The sequence below is a fragment of the Astyanax mexicanus genome, chromosome 16 (genome assembly GCF_023375975.1).
Source record: "Astyanax mexicanus isolate ESR-SI-001 chromosome 16, AstMex3_surface, whole genome shotgun sequence".
Classification (NCBI taxonomy): Eukaryota; Metazoa; Chordata; class Actinopteri; order Characiformes; family Acestrorhamphidae; genus Astyanax; species Astyanax mexicanus.
The window spans coordinates 38,348,901-38,371,371 of record NC_064423.1 but is presented as its reverse complement, the minus strand read 5'-3'; the positions used below and the strand labels follow the sequence as shown (position 1 = coordinate 38,371,371).

The 22,471-nt window shown below is 37.8% G+C and overlaps 1 protein-coding gene across 4 annotated transcripts in view; it reads left to right on the top strand.

Moving 5' to 3' along the window:
• Window positions 1-1,450: 1,450 nt before the first annotated feature.
• Window positions 1,451-22,471, top strand: part of usp10 (ubiquitin specific peptidase 10) — a 54,872-nt gene continuing 33,851 nt past the window's right edge. Inside the window, exons 1-5 of one of the 4 annotated variants that reach the window (XM_022670086.2) lie at window positions 1,451-1,733; window positions 15,697-15,765; window positions 16,851-16,896; window positions 18,366-18,425; window positions 21,108-22,451. In XM_022670086.2, the coding sequence (XP_022525807.2) occupies window positions 1,713-1,733; window positions 15,697-15,765; window positions 16,851-16,896; window positions 18,366-18,425; window positions 21,108-22,451 (1,540 nt within the window). In that variant the 5' untranslated portion in view covers window positions 1,451-1,712. The remainder of the gene's footprint in view (window positions 1,734-15,696; window positions 15,766-16,850; window positions 16,897-18,365; window positions 18,426-21,107; window positions 22,452-22,471) is intronic. The other 3 variants (XM_049465416.1, XM_049465419.1, XM_049465417.1) reach the window with 3 other exon arrangements.

Below are 22,471 nucleotides of genomic sequence, written 5' to 3'. Positions count from 1 at the left end.
TCTCTCCCATTCCCACTAACATAACCATATGGAAAAATTACATGTTAAACTATTATTTTTCCTTAAATTAAAAAAAAATAAAATAAATAAATTCATATGTAAAGAAATACATGTCCATATATTAATTGATTTTCTGTGTGGGATAGCCCCATCCTATATTTAAAAAATATAATAATTAAATAAATAATAAAAGAAATTAAAATATTTCGCATTTACCTATGTATTCTCACATCTTACACATTCTCACTAACACCCCTATATGTTATATATGTTACATGCATTTATAAATACATTTGGAAATGATTAAAAATGCATGAATTAAGATAATAGTAATTGAGATTAATACAATTACAGTTTTTAAACCAACACACCATATAGAAATAAAATAATTATATATTTTAAAGGCATTAATAAATACAACTTGCTGGATGTAAATGAATGAATTAATGATTGAATGAATGAATAATTGAATAATATATTGTCACTGTTTTTATTTAGTTTTATTTTAGTTTTCGTGGATTTCCTTAATTGTTAAATGTTGTGTACCTCCACAATAAAAAAATGAATAAGCAATGTACTGTAGTTTTTTTGTACTGATTAATTTATTAGTATTTTTAATGTTCTATAGTTTTAATGTATTTGCAAAAAAAAAACAAGACAGGGAGTACATATATACAGTACCAGTTAAAAGTTTGTGTGCACACACCTTAAATTCTGTGTTTTTTTTGTCATTTTAGAAATGTTCTGTATTGTAGATTAATACTAAAGTCACCCAAACTATAAAAAAACACATAAAATGATTTAGTAATGAAAGAAGTGTTAAGCAAACCAGAATAAGTTATAATAATATTATATTTTTTAATACTTCAAAGTAGCCCCTCTTGTACAGTTGACAGTTTGCAGAACTTGCCATTTTTTGAGTTGGTATACAGTGAATAGCTCTATTTGACTAATGCTTTAATCCATATTATGGCAATACCTACTAAGTAAACTAAGTAAAGAAAAAAAATACTTTAAGAAATGAAGGTCACTCATGGATCAATTCAAAACTCTGTGATGAAACTGGATCTCATCAGGACCACCCTAGGAAATGAATACCAGGAGTTCCCTCTGTTGCACAAAATAAGTCCAGACTAAGACTCAGATAAGATAAGATAACCAAAATGCTTCACAGTGTGACTTCATGATTCCTTATGTGTTCCTTATATTTTTTATTCACCTGTGGACATGGAAGTGATTGGAACACCTGTATGCAATTATTTAATTTAAATTTAATTGGCTTTGTTTTTCTCTTAATCATTTAAAACACATTAAAAATAGTAGAGTCGCCACTGTTGGTTTAACTCTTGAATTAAAAAATAAAAATATTTTAAAAAGTGCGCGTGCCCTCTTCCTACCCCGGACGTGAACGAGCGAGAGCGCGCGCGTGCGTGTGCATGCGCGTGTGAGCGCGACAGAGCGGAGAGAGCGAGCGCGAGACAAAGATGGCGGCGGCGGCGCGAGCAGCAGCGTGACTCGGTGTAGTGGAGCCACACGTCCCGAAACAACCCGCGGAGAGAGAGCGCGAGCCAGCGAGGAGATGGACGGCACGGCACAGTGAGCGAGCCCGCGAGCGAGCGCCCGTTACCGTCCCGCAGCCGCCAGAACCGAGGGATAACCCGCCCACCCACCTGCCCGCGCGCGCCGAGGAGGAGAGCAGAGTCACCGGGAGCATGGCCTCGCGCAGCAACCAGGTAACAGGGTAACGCCGCTCGCGCTAGCTAGAGCCTGTGTTTGCGCGCGAGCGCCTGCTTAACACGCAGCGCGTGGCGAGGCGAGGCCGGGGACTGAGTTGAATGTTTGAATGCATGTGAATGTGGTGCTTAATGTGGAGCACGTGCGCTCAGAAATGTACGTAGACTGGTAGCTAGTGTTAGATAGCCAGTGTAGCGTTATTAGCTCGCTCGCGCTGCTGCTACTGCTGCTGCTGCTACTATTGGAGAGCTCATTGAAACGCACGCGCACAGCGCAGCACTCCAGCGCGTGGTGCTGCTGCTGCAGGCCCGCAGCTCAGCTCAACACCCAGTGGCGCTGAATCCGGATCCAGGAGGGTGAAATCCAGACCGGGATTTCTCTCAGATTTAGCACCCCCCCCGCAAGCACCCCCCTTCACTTCCCAGCTGCAGCAAATATACAGTATTAAACTGTGCAAAAATAACACTTAAGCATCAGTATTAGGGGTGGGTGATATAGCCCTCAAATCATATATCGATATTTTATATAACGGTATTCTTGGCTATATGACTTTTTTATTATAAGAAACAACTACTGCAACTAAATAAATACTATTTTATAAATTGAACAGTTTCAAACAACCAGTACAAACCATATATAATATGAAACATATATAAACATTAGTCTACTTCGTAAACAGTAACTTATGAAGGCTATTATTGTATATAATAATATTCACTGGGGGATCTGAATTTTATGTTCAGTGTTTTGCCTGACTCTCTGTACTGCACATTTCTAAAAAGCTGCTTTGTGACATCAGTTGTAAAAAGTGCTGCACAAATAAGGTTGATTTGATTTGAAATAACATAAGCTTAACAGAATAGAAAATGTAACAATCAAGTAATGAAACAAGTAAAACCTTCTAAAAAAAAACGAAAACTGTAAACAAATAAAAAGTAAAAACAGTAAGTAGCAAAAACCGTACAGAATAGATGAGACATGAGCTATTTCTTAATTTTTAACAGCAAAACCCTGAAAATGTCAATGATAAATTTGCAGATTCATGTTATTCACATTGAAATCCAAATTGGTCAGTTGAAGATTGTGAAAAGTTGTGAAAAGTGTATATTAAAATGTTTCTAGTGTTTAGTGTTTAAAAATCATATTGCTGTTATTGAGACATTTTCTAACAATATAAACAATATTGATATTGAAGTTTTGACAATTCCCATGTCCATTCTTCTATCCTTTTGTAGCTATATTTGCCTTTTTTTGTAAGTTTTGCACGTTATTATTTGTAGTGTGTACTACTTGAGATTATAATACGTATATATATTTTGATTTTTGATTTAAGTATATAAATAAATGATTTGAATATTTTAAGTAGAAAGTTAAGTTGAAAACCAGGCAGTTGGAGCAAAATCCCGGGGGTGGATTTTCAGTGCCTGGACCTGGATTCGCCTTCTGTAGCAGCTATATATCTCTACCACGAGTTTTTAAGCAGCTTCCTCGCTTTAATACCGTTTTAAAGCAGTGGGGTTTTTATGTTTGGTTAATTTAGTTTAATTTAAAGCTGTTTTAATGTCTGAGTGACAGTTTTCTGAGCTGAACTGGTGGAAGTGTGGAGAGCCCGGCTGAGCTGCAGCAGGCCCGGACGCTAGCCACGGCGGCTAACAGAGCTAACGCTAGATCAGCTAAGCCAATCTAAGCTAAGCTAAGCTAAATGGCTAATGTGACTAGGCAGACAAGAAGGCTCTGAAACAACGTGTTTAGCTTTTATTTAAATGAACAGCGATTAAACACTGAGTAAGTAGACTCTATATATTTAAACACCGCAGTATTGCGCTGTTTTTGGCAGTTTTTTTAGCTGTAAATGGTGTTTTAAAGATATCAGGTGGTGTTAGCTAGGCTAATGACTGACAGTGTGGTGGGCCTGTTGATTGGGGGCGGGCTCACCGTGTGCTGCTTTTAGTTAGCTAGCTAGCGACTTCATTCAAAATGGTTTGTTGGAAAACACGCAGTTAAACGACGTGCAGAAGCCCCGACACGCGCTATGTGTCGACATATCTGCTCCTAATAATGACTGTCGTGTGAAATAACGTGGTTTATTTAGCCCATATGTCTCAGGTGGCCTCGTTCTGTGTGCTAGCGGTTAGTTAGCTAGCGAGGGAACTTCGCTCTGACTGCCGATTCACGCGTGCTTTGACGTTAGCCACTTAGCTAAATACCTACATAGGGCAAGCTGACTGTGGTAATATGTTTCCCGTTAAAATGAGGTAAAAGTAGCTCGATTTCACAGTAAAAACTCAAGTTAAAGATCTCTTTAATGTTAGTATTACTAGTAAAAACCATGGCAAACTACAAGTTAAAACAGTAGCTCACTTTTAACATTAAAACTCGAATTACAGCTCTGTAATGCAGTTTTTGCTTGCTTACCTATGTCAGCTATTAATTTTTTCAAGTAAAATCATAATTACATACCAACAAAGCTTTTAATATCACAACAGAAGCCATAATTAGTTTTTTTTTATTAAGTTTGTACTACTAAGAAGTGTCTTTAATGTTCCTGTAATGTAAACCTTACTTGTAGAAACTATTGCAAGCTGTTTTCCCTTAAAATGAGGTAAAAGTAGCTCAATTTCACAGTAAAAACTCAAGTTAAAGATCTCTTTAATGTTAGTATTACTAGTAAAAACCATGGCAAACTACAAGTAGAAACAGTAGCTCACTTTTAACATTATAAACTCGAATTGCAGCTCTCTGTAATGCAGTTTTGATATCTGACTATGAAATTTTAATATCACAACAAACGTTTGTACTAGTTTTTGCCAAAAATGTGGCACAATTACCTTAGTTTTACTGGTAAAAACTGGTAGAAACTATAGCTATATGTTCTAACCGTACATATCTCTGTAATGCAGTTTTTGCTTTCTAACCTATGTCAGCTATGACTTTTTTTCAAGTAAAATCATAATTACATACCAACAAAGCTTTTAATATCACAACAGAAGCCATAATTTGGTTTCTACTAAGTTTGTACTATTAAGAAGAGTCTTTTTAATGTCCATGTAATGTAAACCTTATTTGTAGAAACTATTGCAAGCTTGCTAGTTTTCCCCTTAAATGAGGTAAAATTAGCTCAATTTAACAGTAAAAAACTGTCACTGTTATGCAGTTTTTGCTAGCTAACTCAAAAACTCAACCTCAACTATGACATTCCTCCTAGTAATATCTTTACATGTCTACAAAGGGTTTAATATCACAACTAAAACCATAAGTCAGTTTTTACTAAGTTTGTTTTAGTAAGAACTAAAATCTGAAGATTAGATCTCTCTAATGCAGTATTTGCTAGCTAACTTCCAGTACATCTCAAAAAAATTATAATATCATTGAAAAGTCATTTTATTTCAGTAATTTAGTTCAAAATGTGACTTATATAGATGTAGTACACACAGACTGGTCTATTTTAAGAGTTTATTTCTTTTATTGTTGATGATAAAATGACACCAGTGATAGAGATCCAACTCACTTTTACGGCTAAAACTGAATTTACAAGTCTTGTTTCACCTATGCTATTTCTTCAAATTATAACATTAAAACAACAGAATTACTAATCATTTTTTTCTTTCTTTTTATGTCTTGCATAAAATGACTTTTACCTGGTTTTCCCATGAATTGTGGCAAAAGCAGCTCAATTTTTTCAGTAAAATCTCAAGTTCCAGGTGTCTAATGTAGGTATTACTAGTAGAAACTTGGTCAAACTGACTTGCTCTAAAATGACACCTTCCCCACCCTCTTCTTTGGGAATGAATGACATGTCAGAAGTTATTTTGCGTTTTTTAATTCCAAAAAAGTAGTAGAAAGTAGTAGAAGTAGTAGAAAGTTTTGCCCATACTTGGGCAAAACTTTCGTTTTGTCTTTAGGTCAAGTTCCTTCATATAATTCTTTCTTGGGCTTTAGAGAAGTTGCTGTTTGCCTGTAGAACTGAAAAGGCTATCAGTATATGTGTATAACAATGTTCACGGTTTCACTCCTTTCATTTGAATAAGGAAAGAAATCATTCATTCATTCATTCATTTACAGTAGATTGAATCAGTCCACCTCTTGTGTGAGAAATGAACTGTGTCAGTCAGCGTAATTTTCATATTGAAAGTAGTTCAGACCACTGGCTGTGGGTAGGTAAGATGCTGAAGCTGTTTCATAGCTGTACTGAGATATATATATATATATATATATTTTTACTCATGTTAACACTGTTAACCTGAATAAACTCTTAACATGTTTTCAGTTTGGCTGTTCAGGTCGTGTCATGTCTACCGACTGTACTTTAGCTACTGCATACATATTTTTACAGCTCAGATACCAAATAGAGCCACCACTTAGAGTAGAAAAATTCCTGATGTCCCAGCAATTCCTTATTGTATAAACAATAGTGTCTGCTTCACTCAGGCAACTGCTCGAAATGCATGCATCTCCTGGCTGGCAGATTCTTCTGCAGTGTGTCATGCTCTTCAGCTCGGGCTGGTTGAGGTTATGGTATCTATTAAGGGTTTGTGACCGTTTCGTTTGGCCGTTTCCAGCAGGGATGGAGCAACGCTGAATGGTTTAAGTGTCACATGAGCGAGCGAGTGGGAGGGAGGGAGTAGGGTGGGTGGACTGTCAGGATCCTTGAATGAAGAAGCCAACTGAAAAAGGAAGTAAGGGGAACACTAGTGGGTGTGGCAACAGATCACTGAAGTTGTTGTTTTGGTTGTTTGTAAGAAAAGTAGATGTTTGCATTTGTGTTTCTCAAATTAGACATATTGAATTTGACAGCTTGATGTTATCTGTTTCATGTAGGAATGCAAAAATGCAACCTTTTATTACTTGATCATTTTAAATAATTGTAGCTGCTCTATACTCTGTTTACTCTCAATTTTTTTACTTAGAAACTAATATAGAAACTATAGGAAGCTGTTGTACCCTGAATGCCACCAACTAGACAACTCATAACTTGATTTTCAGATAATCAGCTATGATGTTTCTACAAATAACAAACCTACTGATCTGCGAAGCCTTTCAAGCCTGTTTTAGCCTAAAATGCCACCAGTGATGCATAACGCAACTTATCTTTCTGACCATTCGTATTAACACAAAATGTTTTACATAAATTACCTAGTCATATGTTACCATTAATCTATGTGAATTTTGTTTCTCTTGTCTAGTAGACACTTCAGGTAAAAATATGTATAATAACTTTGAGTAGTTATTAAATTGCATATATTTTTTAAACTATAGCTTTTATCTGAACCAGAACATAATACACTGCTGTTCAAAGAAAGACGTACATCTGCTTTTGTCAGTTTTTAGTGTTCGTCTTAACCATGCTCTATACTCTGTTTACTCTCAATTTATAACTTGTAGAAACTATAGGAAGCTGCTTTACCCTACATACCACCAACCAGACAAGTCATAACTGTAATTCAAGCTCAGACTTTCAAGCTGTGTTCTGTTCATTTCTTCTCCAGCGTGAAAACGCTGAGGCCTAGTTTGATTAACGCACGTTCTTTGATTTTGTTACGTTTAAAATCTTTTTTTTTTTGTTTTTGTTTTTTTAATTCACAGCCACATTGATGAAAAGTTAACTGATTTAGTCCGTGATCATGTACAACCGCAAATAAAGAAATTGGTGAGTGAGCGCATGGTCAAAAAGTGTTTAATCAAGCTCCTGTTTCCAGCTACGTCCACCAAACTCCCCCACGCCATATATCCTTTGCCCTCATGACGAGTCCACCACCATGGGTGCACCACCACAAAAAGAAAAACAAAAAACATAATTAAACCTTTACTAAAACATAATTCAATATCACAAAGAATATAATTCAAATTTAAACCACAAAATTAAAAGAACAAAATTAAAGCTAAATGGCTAACAAGCTGTTTTAACCTCAATGACGCCACCAAATGCTCGACTCAATTAGCTTTTTACTTAGTTACTCGTAAAAACTATTTAAAAATATTTTCTATCAGCATGTAATTAACACTAAGCATGGTAAGGATGGTAATTATACTGTTTGTATCGATAAAGGAACTTTGTGTTACCTGTAATTAAGAACTATATTGTGACACACATGTTGGCCATGTCATTCGGCCCTAGGATGCATCAGAATTAATATTTTGGGCCAAAACTGAACAAAATGAAATGTTTATATTGAACACGAACTTTGTTTTACACAGGTTTTCATGTATTTTGCCACTTTTTTCACCATTGCATCAACATCCTAAATACTAAGAATGCACTGACGTGGGAATTTTGGGCCTATGCTGAAATCTAATATAATACATATGTATCAGATGATTTATAAAACTTGCAGAGAAAACTGGTTATCTTTATTTCTTTAAAACGAAAATATATATATATATAAATAATATTGATGAAGGCAAGATAAAAGCATGTGTAGATTGTAGGGTGCACTTTTTTTTTTTTTATCAGTTGTACACAATTGTGTAATAACCTGAAAATCCAGTGGAGCCACTCCCCTCTCTCTGCACCCTGTCGGCCTTGAGGTGTTTGGCTCGTTTTGTATGTGTGGGGGTAAGGTTTTGATGAAATCGCACTTCTGCAGTTCCTTTGATCTGCTTTGCCCATTAGATGGGAATAGGTGAATTTATATGATACATGTAAAATCAGAGGATGGCACGGTTGTGCAATTTTGTGCTACATGTGTGACAAAACTCATGATGGCCCGTATTGCCTCATGAACCTTGCCCCTGGTTGTGTCTCTGCTTTAGTGTGAAGTGTGTGTGAGGGTATGTGCGAGGGTGTCGTCACTACAGCATGTTGAAATGGCTAATTTAACTTTTTTTTTCTCTGGTGTTTTTCAGGCTAAAATGGTTTGAAATGCAGGGAAAACATAAGGCATCGCAACAAACCATGTGAACACATTCTCTCCACTGATTGGACAGAGCAAGAAAGTAAATACAGGAAAGGTGCTCTGCTCTGGAATAGTGTTTCTGTACAGTTTAACCCGGAGTAGCAGCAGAGATTTTATTGGATCATAGCTGTAGTATGATTTTTTTTTATTTTTTATTCAGTTTTTGCTGCATGTCATGCAGTTTAACTTTATTTTAAATTGTACAGTTGGGCATTGATGGCTTGATATGCATATTAATATGTTAAAACTCATGATGGCCCATATTGCCTCGTGAACCTTGCCCCTGGTTGTGTGTCTGCTTCCGTGTAAAGTGTTTGTGCGAGTGTGTCGTCACCACAGCATGTTGAAATAATACAGATGGCTAATTATGCCTTGTATTGATGGTGTCATTTATGCTAAAACAGCTTAAAACGCAGGAAAACAAACTGCATTTCAACAAACCATGTGAGAACATTCTCTCCTCTGATTGGACAGAACAAGGAAGTAAATAAAGGAAAGGTGCTCTGCTCTGGACTAGTGTGTTTCTGTACCGTTTAACCTCAATTGGTTCATAGCTGTTGCATTGTTTAATTGCATATAATGCAATTTAACTAGACTTTGAATTGTAGAGTTGGGTACTGTTGGCTTGATATGCATATTAATATGTTAAAACTCATGATGGCCCATATTGCCTCGTGAACCTTGCCCCTGGTTGTGTCTCTGCTTCAGTGTAAAGTGTGTGTGCGGGAGTGTGTCGTCACCACAGCATGTTGAAATAATACAGATGGCTAATTTGAGGTAATCCCCTCTGCAAATGAGCAGCGAGGGGGAGCTTAGTGTGGTACGTGTGGCACGCCTGCAGAAACGGGCGAAGGGACATTCTTTCTGTTGTGGCCGTATTAACCGCCCAGAGGCCGTCGGATTACAGGCCGCTGTTTGTCACTTGTAGTGCCGTTTCAGCAGTGGTCAGTTGCATAGAGTTACATGTGCTTGAGCTGCACTTTCTTTTCTCTGCTGCTTCCCTTTCATGTGGCCAGCGCTGTGTGTGTGGAGGGGATTTATTGCCACGTTTACCAGGCCTGGTTTACTCTTTACGTCCAGCCTGTTGTGGGAAGGAGTTGGTGCAGTGCTTCTAGTAACTCGTCCTACCAACCTTTTTTTTTTTCTTTTTTTTTCTTTACAGACCTCAAAATTAGGGGTACACTAGAGCTGGGCAATATATATTGATAGTTTATCGTATTGTGATAAACCTTGTGATCGTATTGGCTTTTTTTTTTTTTTAGTATAATGAGTATATTGTCAGTGCTTAAAGAAAACTGACCTGACTAGAGGTGAAATGATTTCTTGAGTAATTTAAGTACCTCGATTGCAAAAAACTGTTAAGGAATCTTTCTGCCTTAACAAATCCTATATTAAGCTGTAAAGCTCGAAGCACTTTATTTTTACACTGATTACTTTTAATGAGGTACAGCACGTTTGACACAAATTGCACCTTCCTGTCTTCTCACCTTAATGCCTCAACACATCAGCATAAAGCATATATATGACTAGAGAGAAATCCGCGACATTGCAATCCAGTGAGGATTCATGATTAATCCATTGTGGGAAAACACTCAATAATAATCTCTCCTTCAAAGTTTCTATCCCAGTAACTTTCTGTGGCTGGTTTACTGCTTTATTTCTCAGTTTTCAGTACAAACCAGTCTTCTGAACTATAATCCAGTGTCTGAGGAGAGCTCTGTCATCTCAGAGTTTCCCGGTCAACACATGAGCTTTTAATCGATGTTTTAAATTATTGATTCAAATTGCACTCGATTCATGAATCGATTCAGTCAATGAGTCAACTTTACACTCAACCCATCGTGTATATATTTCTTAAAGCATCCCAACAGCACACAGATCACAAAGAAATTCCTTAGTATGGAATAAAATATCACCTAATATCACATGGACTTGATCAATGCTCTTTTAAATCATTGATTGAAATTTCACTGGATTTGTGAGTCGATTTAACACTCAAACACCACACAGAACCCACAATTCATGAAATATCAGCTAAAATATCAGCAGTTTTTTGCTATGCTCAATGTTTTATTTATTGTTTAATTTAAGAAATAAAACTGTTATCTAAAAAACAATTTTGGCCATGACGTCCAGGCTTATACACACATTTATACCAGATAGACTACACACTCTGGTATAACCTTAAACATAATAATAATAATAATAATAATAATAATAATAATAATAATAATAATAATAAAAATGGGCAGATCCTAAAGAATTCTCACTTAATAGGAGAAAGAAAGAAAAAAAACTTATTTATACTTAATGTAAGTAAATGTACAAATATTTTATTCTCATTTATTTTGGAGCATTTTATTGGCCCATAATCAGATGCTGTATCAGTTTTACCAGGTCTTGCAGGGCAGTGAGTGTAGTTAAGTGTTTAGTGCTAAAGTGCAGTGAGCTGCTCTCAGTAAGTGACAGACTGTTAGACTAGTAGTGCTATTGGGATTAAGTTAATTATAGACTGCTGGTGGAAAGCAGGTTATCTGCAGGGGAGTGGGAGGTCACTATTCTCAGACACACACTAAGGTTAAAATGACCAGTAAGAATAGCAGGAAAAGGTCCAGCATCTTTTGGTGGTTTGGTATCATTTAAATAATTTTTTCTATTTTTGGTACTTTGGTACTAAATATTGAGATCAGTTTAAAAACAAAGGGATACAACTAATGTTTATATCTGAATTACGCTTTAAATCACCAATTCTGTGATTCCGTCCGCGTTTTCCGCATTACGGAATATCGTAGGACAAGGGTGGAAAATGGGATGCATAGAATATTATTTATAATAAATGTTTTGGCTGAAAATCACAAATAAAGCACTTTCAGTGTTTGAAATTGCATGTCTGCTGGGTTCAACATATATATCTCTAGGGATGCATGGTTTCGAAATTGTATTATATTGGCACGACCAAAAATTTCTTCGGCGTGAATTTGGCTAATATTTTAAACTCTGGACGAACTACTACAATTGGACTACACAAACATTTCTCAGGAGAAACTTTTATTTTCGTATTAGGGCTGAGAGGTTTAACACATTAATTTAATTAATAAAGTTTCTGTTTTAATCTGATTTACATGTAAAATGTGGCAATATGAGAAAATGGCAAATTCTAAACTTAAACATTTTTTAGGGATACATTTTCACATTTATTATTAAAGATGACAGCCACACTCCTCTGGACATCATCATAATGTACTTTTTAATTTAGTAATGTTGTCTAGTATATACCTATTAAGAACTGGCAGTGAATTATATATTTTACACTTTTCCTTATATTTAAGTGAAATATAGGGAGGTTATATTTGCACTGTGTTAAAAATTAAAGCTGCGTGGACAGATGAATGGGGCTGCTTCTTTATTAAATGAAAAGGAAACGATAGTTTGAACATTACATAAAATAGTGTTGTCTATTTACTAATTACAAAATTAAGTAAGAACTAAAAATTTTAATTGTAATCAAGAATCGCTCATATTTGAATATCAAGATTTTTTTTTTTTTAAATAGTCACCAAGCTCTAGTTTGTATTCAGTTGGTTGAAAGCTAAAATGTAAGGTATGTCAATTAGACTTGTCTCTAAAGTGATACCTGGGTGTGTAGTCTCTCTGTAAGTTATAAGTATGGCAGATATATACATGTGTAGTATTGGATTGTGGGTATTTTGGATTGGCACAGAATTCACACTTTAACTCAATTTCATAAACAGTAACTTATCAAAATGCTGATTTTGTATAAGGTACAAAAAGATAACAAAATTCTAAAATATTTTAAAAGAATAGTAATGTAAAACAAAAAATTAACACAAAACTAAAGTGCAGCTTATTTAGTATACAGTAAATAACAAAACTAATAGAAAACACCATTTTACTGCCTTGTCAAAAATGTGTGCTTTTGAGTACGATACAATTTGGCACATCTACAGGAACTACATTAAATTCTAGGACTTTTCAGAGGGCTTTTAATTTGAAATTATGGAAACAAAGTTTGGCAAGCGGGAGGGGAAAGTGTGGAGCTGCTTCTGCTGAACAAATCCTATATGAAAGAGTGAGTGAGAAAATAATACAAGAATGGTTTTACAGAATTCAAATATACCGATATAAACTTGGTTGAGTTTTATTAAATTGATTGATTTTTAGATAATTAAGCAGAGCTTCCCTGGTTAATATGAATGAGTTTGAGCGTCCCCCGCTCTGTAGCTGCTCTGTAACTGATGGAAGGTCATCTGGTGATAAGATTTGTTGTAGGCCAGAGAAACCCGGGGTTAATCTCAGTTGGAACCAATAGGATTTTCTACAGTGAAGTTTCTACCGGTGCTGCGACCACGGCGTATTCTCACGCGGCATCTGGACGCTGCGTGTGCCCAGACGCTACATGTGAAGTATGTTAAGGATGAAACCTCAGTAAGACTCCAGCGCTGGTTTTCCAGCTGTTTAAACAAATACAGAGCAGCAGAAATGTGGAGAGAATGCAGAAATGCCAGCTCCGGGATCCTCCCCATGGGACGGTGGTGTTGATGGAACTCTTATCAATCGGTTTTCCCACGGCGGGAGAGAAGAGTCTGTTACTGGCCCGACCAGTTTTCAAGCCAATTCTGGTTTTAAAATCAGTTTTTGCATTTAAAATTGTTAAACCGCAGGTTCTAGAAATTAACTGTGGTCCTGTTATAATGACTTTTTTTGATAGGGCAGCATATTTTGTCAAAAGTGCCCAAAAAAGACTGTTATCGTCAATTTTATTATTAATATTTACATTTTTTTTTTTTTTTTTTTCCTAATTTTTTCCCATTTTCTCCCCAATTTACACGGCCAATTACCCAACCCATTCATTAGGACTCCCCCTATCACTAGTGATACCTCAACACACCAGGAGGGTGAAGACTAGCACATGCTTCCTCCGATACATGTGAAGTCAGCCACCGCTTCTTTTCGAGCTGCTGCTGATGCAGCATTACCGAGCAGCCAGCGCGCTTGGAGGAAAGCGCAGCGGCTCGGCTCCAGTACATCAGCTCACAGACGCCCTGTGCTGCAGACATCCCCGTAGGAGTGATGTGGGGAGAGAGCGCCATCTACCCACCCAGAGGGAGCAGGGCCAATTTTGCTCCCTCTGACGCCGGCAGCTTGATGGCAAAGCTGCATGAGCTGGGGTTCGAACCGGCGACCTCCTGCTCATAGTGGCAGCGCTTTAGACCGCTGGACCACTCGGCGCCCAATATTTACATTTTAATACAAGTTTATGCCATACAAGTTTATACTCCATCATTAAAATAGTGCCATTTTGAGCAGTGATACTTTTTGCGGTTATTTTGCATGCATTAAATATGCGCTTTTTCTTTGTTAAATTACTGTATTTGTGTTGCATTTATTTTATGTATGTATTATGTTTTAGTATTTTTACGAAATTAGGGTCTAGGCAAGTTACTGTGTACGAAATTAAGAAATATTTAAATGTTCTTTTGTTTCCACTGCATTTTTTGAACTTATTTACACTAAAAACATTTTTCTTTTTCTTAGTAGTCTCTTCTTGATTTTTTTTTTAAATGTTGTTGAAACTGTTTGGTCATATTGCCAAGAATATCACACCATTATATGTAAATATATAATCTCTATCTCTTATTTGTTCATCCATATTCTCTTGCATGCTCTCTCTCATTCTCTTATTCTTTCTCTCATTCTCTTTCTCATTGTCTCTCGTTCGGTCATTCTCTCAGTTTCTCTTATTTTCGCGATATCACTCATTCTGTTTTTTTTGTTTGTTTTTTTTCCGTATTCTCTCTTGCTCTCTCTGGTTTTCTCTATGTTGTATTTTTTTCTCATTTTCTCTTGTATTTGCTCTCTCTCTCTCGTTCTCTCTCTCGTTCTCTCTCTCTTTCATTATCTCGTATTCTCTTTCTCTTATATTCTTTTTCTCTTTCTCATTGTCTCTCGTTCTGTCCTTCTCTTATTTTCTCTCTCTCATTCTGTGTTTTTTCTGTATTCTCTCTTTCTCTATCTGGTTTTCTTGTATTCGTTCTCTCATTCTCTCTTGTATTCTCTCTCATATTTTCTCTTGTTTTCCCTTACACTCTCTCTCTCTCTCTCTCTCATATTCTCTTGTGTTCTCTTTCTCTCATTCTTACTCTCACTCGTATTCTCTCAATTGTATTCCCTCTCTCCTTTTCTCTCTCTCATATTCTTTCTCTCACTCTCTCTCGCTCTCTCATATTCTCTTCGTATGCTCTCTTGTATTCTTTTTCATATTCTTTGTCATTCTTTTGTATACTCTCTCTTGTATTCTCATTTCTCATTTTCATATTCTCTATTATTCTTTCTCTCCTATTCTCTCCCATTCTTTCTCATTCTTTTTTTTCTAATTTTAATGTCTCATTCTCACACTGTTTCTCATTCTGTATCTTTCTTCTATTCTCTTTTGTATACATTCTCTCTCTCTCTCTCTCTCTCTCTCTCTCTCTCTCTCTCTCTCTCTCCCTCTCCCTCTCTCTCCCTCCCTCCCTCTCCTGTGAAGTGGGCCATGTGGGGGCCGTATTGCTATGCTAATGCTACATGACTCATCACTTTTCAGCTTGTGCTGAACTTTAACCCAAACTGATAATCAGATGATATCAGACTGTCAGTATTAAAGTCGAACCTGGTCCGAGTTTCTCTGTGGTGTTTCTCTTTATGCTGTAATCTGTATTACAGGCTGTAGATGTTCTCAGAGATGCTGCAGTGCATTCAGATAAAACTCACCCGTGCGTGTCAGACTGCTCATAATTCTGCATCACACACACTTCCACATTTTGTCTGGTATATTTAAATCACAGCTATATGAGTAGTCCTTCTCTAATAACAGTTTAACCAAATGTAATGACAGCTGCTGACAGTTTAGAGGACTGAATTCGATGTACTGTGTCCAAATTGTGCTCTTAATATTCTAGATTTGTCAGCATGCTGAACGTTTACCCATTTCTCTTTTTTATCCTTAACTTTTTTTTTATGGGTGGAATTATGTGCATTTAAATGAGTTTTTCTGTGTTTGTTTTTGCAGTACATCTTCGGGGAGTTCAGCCCGGACGAGTTCAATCAGTTCTTTGTGACTCCTCGCTGTTATGTTGAGGTAATGTGGATAAAATCCTTATTTTTTAAGGTGGTGGCTTTTATAAACATTTGTTCCTTTGTCAGATTGCAGTGATGTCTCCTAATGTTATGTTTGATAGACCATACAGTCTGTCTCTCAAATGCCTTCAATGTAATCTTGAGTGAAGATAAAGGTTGGTTGATTGGTTTTTGTTCAAGTGTTCAAGTCCTGCTGAAAAATGAAATCTGCATCTACATAAAAGTTTTCAGCAGAGGGAAGCTTGAAGTGTTCTAGGAAAACACTGCACTGGACTTGATAAAACACAGTGGATCAACACCAGCAGATGACATGTCTCTCCAAACCATCACTGATCATCAGTAAATTTTACATTTCATTTGTAAATGAAGGGAGCAGAGTCTGGAGGAAGAGTGGAGAGACACACAGTCCAAACTGCTTGAGGTCTAGTGTGAAGTTTCCACCAATCAGTGATGGTTTGGAGAGACATGTCTGTCATCTGCTGGTGTTGATCCACTGTGTATTATTATCAAGTCTAAAGTCAGTGCAGTTTTGTTTTCCCACAAAATCTTACAGCACTTCATGCTTCCCTCTGCTGCTGACAACTTTTATGAAGATGTGGATTTCATTTTCCAGCAGGACTTGGCACACTGCCCACACTGCCAAACGGTCTTGCATATTATTTGAATTTTCTGAGACACTGATTTTTGGGTTTCCATTGGCTGTAAACCATAATCTGTGTGTAATACATCTATCTAATATGAGTTTCACATTTTGAACTGAACTTTTTTAATGATATAAAAAAGAAATTGAGATGCACTAGTATACTTTTTTGGGCAAACTTTATTCTGGATTCATAGTAAGAAGAGTTCAGTTTAAATTAGTGTACAACTTGTATTATATTTGTTTGAAAAATTTACTTGTCAGACAATATAGGACTAAGCTTACTGTCAAATCTTAGTGGCGTTAAAAAGCCTTTAAGGTCAATTTCCCCCTCTCTGAAGATTCTGTGATAATGATTAATGCTAAAGTGATCTTAATTACGTTAAGCTTCATTGTCATTGCTCCTGAATTTCTCATTGTTCCTTTTCTGTCTCCTAAATAAACAGCTTCCCCCCTTCAATGATAAAGTCTCCTGTGTCAGCCATAACTCAGGTAAGGTCATTACTTCATTTCCATGATTTAATTCTGTCAGCATTGAGCAATGACCTCAGTTGCCCCAGCAAACTTAAGAAATTGATTTATATATGAATTATGAAACACCACACATCTGCCACTTTTTTGAGGGACTTTAAAAAAGACTCCCTCTTCAATGCCTGAGCACCCTGCATCCTAATCAATAAGATATTTAAATATGCCCTCAGTATGCCCTCTACTCTTCTGTCCTGATTTGATCCCGAACCTGATCTTGAACCACAAAGTGCCAGCAAAACACAATTACTAGGGATGCACCGAATATTTGGCAACCGAAAGTATTCATCCAAAGAATGAATAATAAAAACTGTACAGGGCTAGGATAGTAACATTAGTGGAGTTGACTTAGTCTTAATATCAAAAACGTTCTTTTTGACTGGAAAATCACTGCTTCAGTAAATCCATTATTAAAATTGCACTACTGAGGGTAGGGTTGGATAATACAGCCAAAAATATATATTTTTACGTTTTAATATGTATTTTTTATTTTCTGCAGATACAATTTAATCATAATTTTAATATTGAGCCATATAAAAGCCACAGAAAAATTGCTAGGTATGCACGTCTTATAATGAGTATCAGTCAGAGAAATGCTGCGAACAAATATTTTACTATTTCTTAAGAGTTTTATGTTACATAATTATAGATTATCGTTCAGCACTCTGCTGAGGTAAATGTATTGTGCTCTGCTGGGATCATTTTTAAAGGATTTATTACATTTTTCATGTTTAAACTGAAGTTTTGTAACTGCTAAAATTATATTTAGTCTCTTTAGTTTATTGTGATAAAAGTGGCAAAATATAGTACCAGTCAAAAGTTTGGACACGACTTAAATTCAGTGTTTTTTCATTATTTTAAAATGTCCTGCATTGTGAATTAATACTAAAGTCGTATGGAATTATTTAGTTAACAAAAATCTGTTTTATATTGCTTAGCCTTACACATCTTGGCTGCTGGATTTTCTCAGTCAGTTTTATGAGGTAGAGTCACCTGGAATTCAGGCTTTCAGTTAACAGCTGTGCAGAACTAGTCAAGAGTTAATTATTGGAATTTCTTGTCTCTTAATAAAGTGTTTGAGAGCATCAGTTGTAAAGTAGTGAAGAGGTATATTTACAGGTATACAGTGAAGAGCTCCAAAGAGTTATCCAAATAAAAAATGTTATGATGGAACTGGCACTCATCAAGGCCGCCCCAGGAAAGGAAGCTTCTTCAGAGTATTTTGGTTTGTTTGACACTTTTAAGTTACTACATGATTCCTTATGTGTTCCTTCACAGTCTGGATGACTTTATTGTTCATTTACAATGTAGGAAAAAGTGAAAAATCAGATTTTGTTCGGTTTTGCCCAAACCGTTTAATTTCGGTGCATCTCTAACAATTACAGTTACATTATTACTGTTAATATTTACCCTGATTTGTATCAATCATTTAGGAGGTTACTGCCCTCCTGCTGTGCCGTACATTACGGAATCTATGAGACTGCAGGTCTGCGGTGAGTTGTGGGTTTGACGCACAGTGCCTTACTCTTCCTGTTTACGCTGCAGAACTTCAGCCCATTCTAAAACACTGAGATTTGCTTTCTAAACTTTTGCCTTTTTGTCGACCTCGAACCCTTCCCTCTGATTTCTGCCTGTCTGATAATCTGAAGCTTTGCATGTTTAGATGCCAACAGATTCCTCTCTGGCGTGTAAATGCATCTGCACAGCAGGCTTGGAGTTGACTTGAGGTTTTTAAAGTGATGATTTATATAATTATTTATTACCGTATTTTTCGCACTATAAGGGGCATTTAAAATTAGGGGTGCACAATATTGGAAACATATATTTTACATTGCAAATGTCCTTTTTTTCGACAATATATATTGCAATTTTAAAGCCCTCAAAACCTGAGAAAAACAGCAAAACAACAGTAACCGGCCCTTTAATCAGGTTTTTAAAAGGTAATTAGGAGTGTTTTATCTGGGATTAAAAGCGTGAATCCAGCTGTAACTGGAAATATCTGCGCCGCAAAGCTTTCCACACGTGCGTTTACAAGCACGTGCCCAACCATGCTCCTTTTAAGAAGCAGTAAAGCCACACTGCTGAAGTTAAGTGTACTTGTACAGGAGTTTCAGTTTAGTTCTCAATCACCAGGACTAGCACTGCTGGAGCAGCATTAGCATTAGCTGCTAACCGCACTAGCTCTTTCGTCGCTCAGAGGTGAGTATGTCCGGTATTAAGGAGCTGAAGTACAGTGTTTATAAGAGTGTGTTTTCTGGAAAGTTTCTCCAGCACTAAGGCTGGGTGCAGCAGCATTAGCGTTAGTCGCTAACGATGAGTATATTGGAATGTAGACAAATAAACAGTTTTCAGGAGAGAATTGTGTAGATTTACACCCAGCGCTCGTTTGACTTTAAAAGAAAGTATTTTTTTTATTGCAGTTTTGTTTACTTAGCCTAGCTCTATATAACTTGGTGAGACTTGCTGAATTAGAAGTTACCTATAGTGTCTCTTTAAATGCGCCTTATAATCTGGTGCTCCTTATAGTGCGAAAAATACAGTAATTATTTCTCTTTTTTGGACATTCTTCTGCTAATACACCTCCTCCTCCTCCTCTTCCTCACTTACCGAATGAAACTGAAGTTTGAAGATGGCTGCTGCAGGGTCGAGTGGCAGTCCTCGAGGAGTTCTAACATATAAACCATTAAAAACAGCATTCCTGTTCTGTCAGATATATTGACTATTGACCCCTAATAGCCTAATAAATGTCCTCCCTTCTCTTTCTCTCTCACGGAATGAACACTGTTGAATTAACACTAACAGAGAACATGGCAGACTGCAAAGTCTGGCTCTTATTCCTTAATTTACTACACAGAACTCAGTAACCCTGTTTTTTCCCTCCATGGTGACTTATTTTTTGGTGGCTTGGAGCTGGTTATCGTTTATAACTCGAGTATTATATTTGACCTAATTTGACTTGTAATCATTAACCCAGTTCTTAGATTCATTCAAACCGTCTCTTACTGCTTCACTTTCTTGCATCACAGCACAGCAGCCACTTTTGTGAATGAGACTGACCTTAGCCTTTGGGTAATGGGGCAATGATTACTGTCAATATGGAATATTTGTATGTTTTAATAGGGCTGGTCTTAATTATTCATAACTATCTTCAGTTAATAATAATTCGGTAAAATTAAGAAAAAAAGAGATAGTTAAACACTGCTTAGTTTAGGATTTGGACCATGCTAACGATAGGACTGAGGCCTGATTTGGGGTTGGGGAAATTTAAAATAATTTAATACCTATACACTATAGGGATGGACGATATGGCTCAAAAATATTATCACAATATTTCATGGTATTTTCACAATAACGATATTCTTGGTGATATGACAAAGCAATAATTAAAAAAAAAAAAATCATCATTTTATGAATATACTACAGCAGTAAAATAAAAGTAAACTATTATTGCGTACAATATTATGTGGCACACCCCTAACTGAGATATTAAAAAATACAAGATATTTTTAATCAGATTTGTGTAAAAAAAAAAAAAAAAAAAAACATTAGTAGTACCCTGATGTGATAATTACGGGTGGCACCATATTTTATGGTATATTATCGTTCATGATATTTAAAAAATATTGCCGATATTATTGCACACCCCTAATATATACACTATATTGCCTAAAGTATTTGCTCACCCACCCAAATTATTATACTCAGGCGTATGGTGTATAATAAAAGCAGTAGCTATGTTTTTTCAGTTTTCTAAACAATAACTTGCCCTGATTTTGTTGAAAATGGTAGTTGAACACGAGTAGAAAAAATAGAAATATGTAACAAATAGTAATTTAACCACAAAACTAATGTGTAGCATATATAGTTTTCGCGTATAAACGGCAAAACACTATATATAAAATGTATTTATTTTTATTACAGTACGATATATGGCACACCCCTGCTGTTAATACATTAATGTTGTTTTTAACTGCAATAACAATCCTACAAGCTTCTAAACCTGTAGAACACTGTTCTGGCCAGCCCTATATTAACTTAATATTAATGGTAAGGTTGTTCTTCTTTATATGACTTTTTTTTTAATTTGAGGTTTCCGTTAAGGTTATTATTAATTGTTAATGGCTCATTAAATGGTAACGAGTCTTATTTGCGTATGTGTGATGTGTAACCTGCAGGAGAAGACTACCAGCACATCGAGTTTGGTGTGGACGAGGTGATGAGCTCGGAGCCGGTGGTCATGAAGGACCCCTTGTACAAAGTCTCCAGCACTCTGAACCCTCAGGCTCCCGAGTTCATCCTGGGCTGCCAGCCGGCTCAGAAGGCCCTGCCCACGGCCGTGCCCGACGTCGCCGACATTCCAGATGGTGCCGACTTTAATTCTGTGGACTGCGCCGACTCCGAGGCCTCGGCTCTGGACAGCCAGCAGGCCTGCTCTGACCTGGACGGGGTCTCCGGCGGTCTGGGCCAGCGAGAGCGGAAGAAAAAGAAAAAACGACCGCCGGGATACTACAACTACTTGGAGGGCTCCGTTGGCAGCAGTGGCGGCAGCGGTTTAGTGGCTGTGGATGGTGTGGCAGCAGGCTCGGGGCTGGTGAATGGACATGCCCTTGGTGCCTCAGCTCTGGCATCTGAGGACATGGTTGGTGAGGTGCTGCCAGGGACCGACTTGGTCTCTGCAGCTGTTGCCGCCGCCCCTGTCGCTGCCCCCGTCATCGCCCCTGCCACTTCCACTTCATCCACAGCTCTGGGAGCAGCTCCTGCTGCTGCCACCACCCCCAGTCAGAGGACTTGTGATAGCCCTGATGAATCCTCATTGGACTTGACGAGTGGAGCTGCCTCTTTGTCAGACAGTAACGCCGCGGCTTCCTCGTCGTCTTCCTCTTCCTCCTCTCAGAGCAGCCAGAGCTTCGGGCTGGCAGAGGCAGCCAGGACTGCAGAGCAGCATGCGGAGCCACTGGCTCTAGAGAGCCCCGAACTGCAGGGCAGCGGCGGGCACAGCCCCTGCCCGACTTCGCCCCTTTCCCTTCCTACTCTTTCTCCTCCTGCTGCTGCTGCCACTGCCGCCGCTGTGGCCGCCACTGCTTCTGCTACTGCTACTACTGATGAGGGCCGGCCCGAGGGCTCGGGCCAGCCTAACGGGCTGCTGGAGTCGTCCCCTGCCAATGGAGGAGTTGCCGCCGACAGACTCCAGGACTCTTCTGAGACAGACGAGGCCCAGTCAGGCTCCGCCCCTCTCCCGCCACCCTCAGACTCCGAGGCCCAGCCTGCTGCGGCCGAGCTGGCGTCTTCGCCCGCTCCGCCTTCAGCGTCTGCGGCCCTAAACCCCCCTAAATCCTGGGCCAGCCTTTTCCACAACTCCAAGCCTCTGCCTGGAGGCCCTCAGGCCTACGTAGAAGTGAAAAACGCGCCGGTTGTTGTGGCGGTGTCGCCGGCTGCCACTGAACTGCCTGAGAAGGTCTGTGAAGCGCGGGAGGGCCCGGTTCCTGTCTCTGAAGATCCAATGGCCCCTAAATTGGCAGGTATGGTATCTATACAGCAA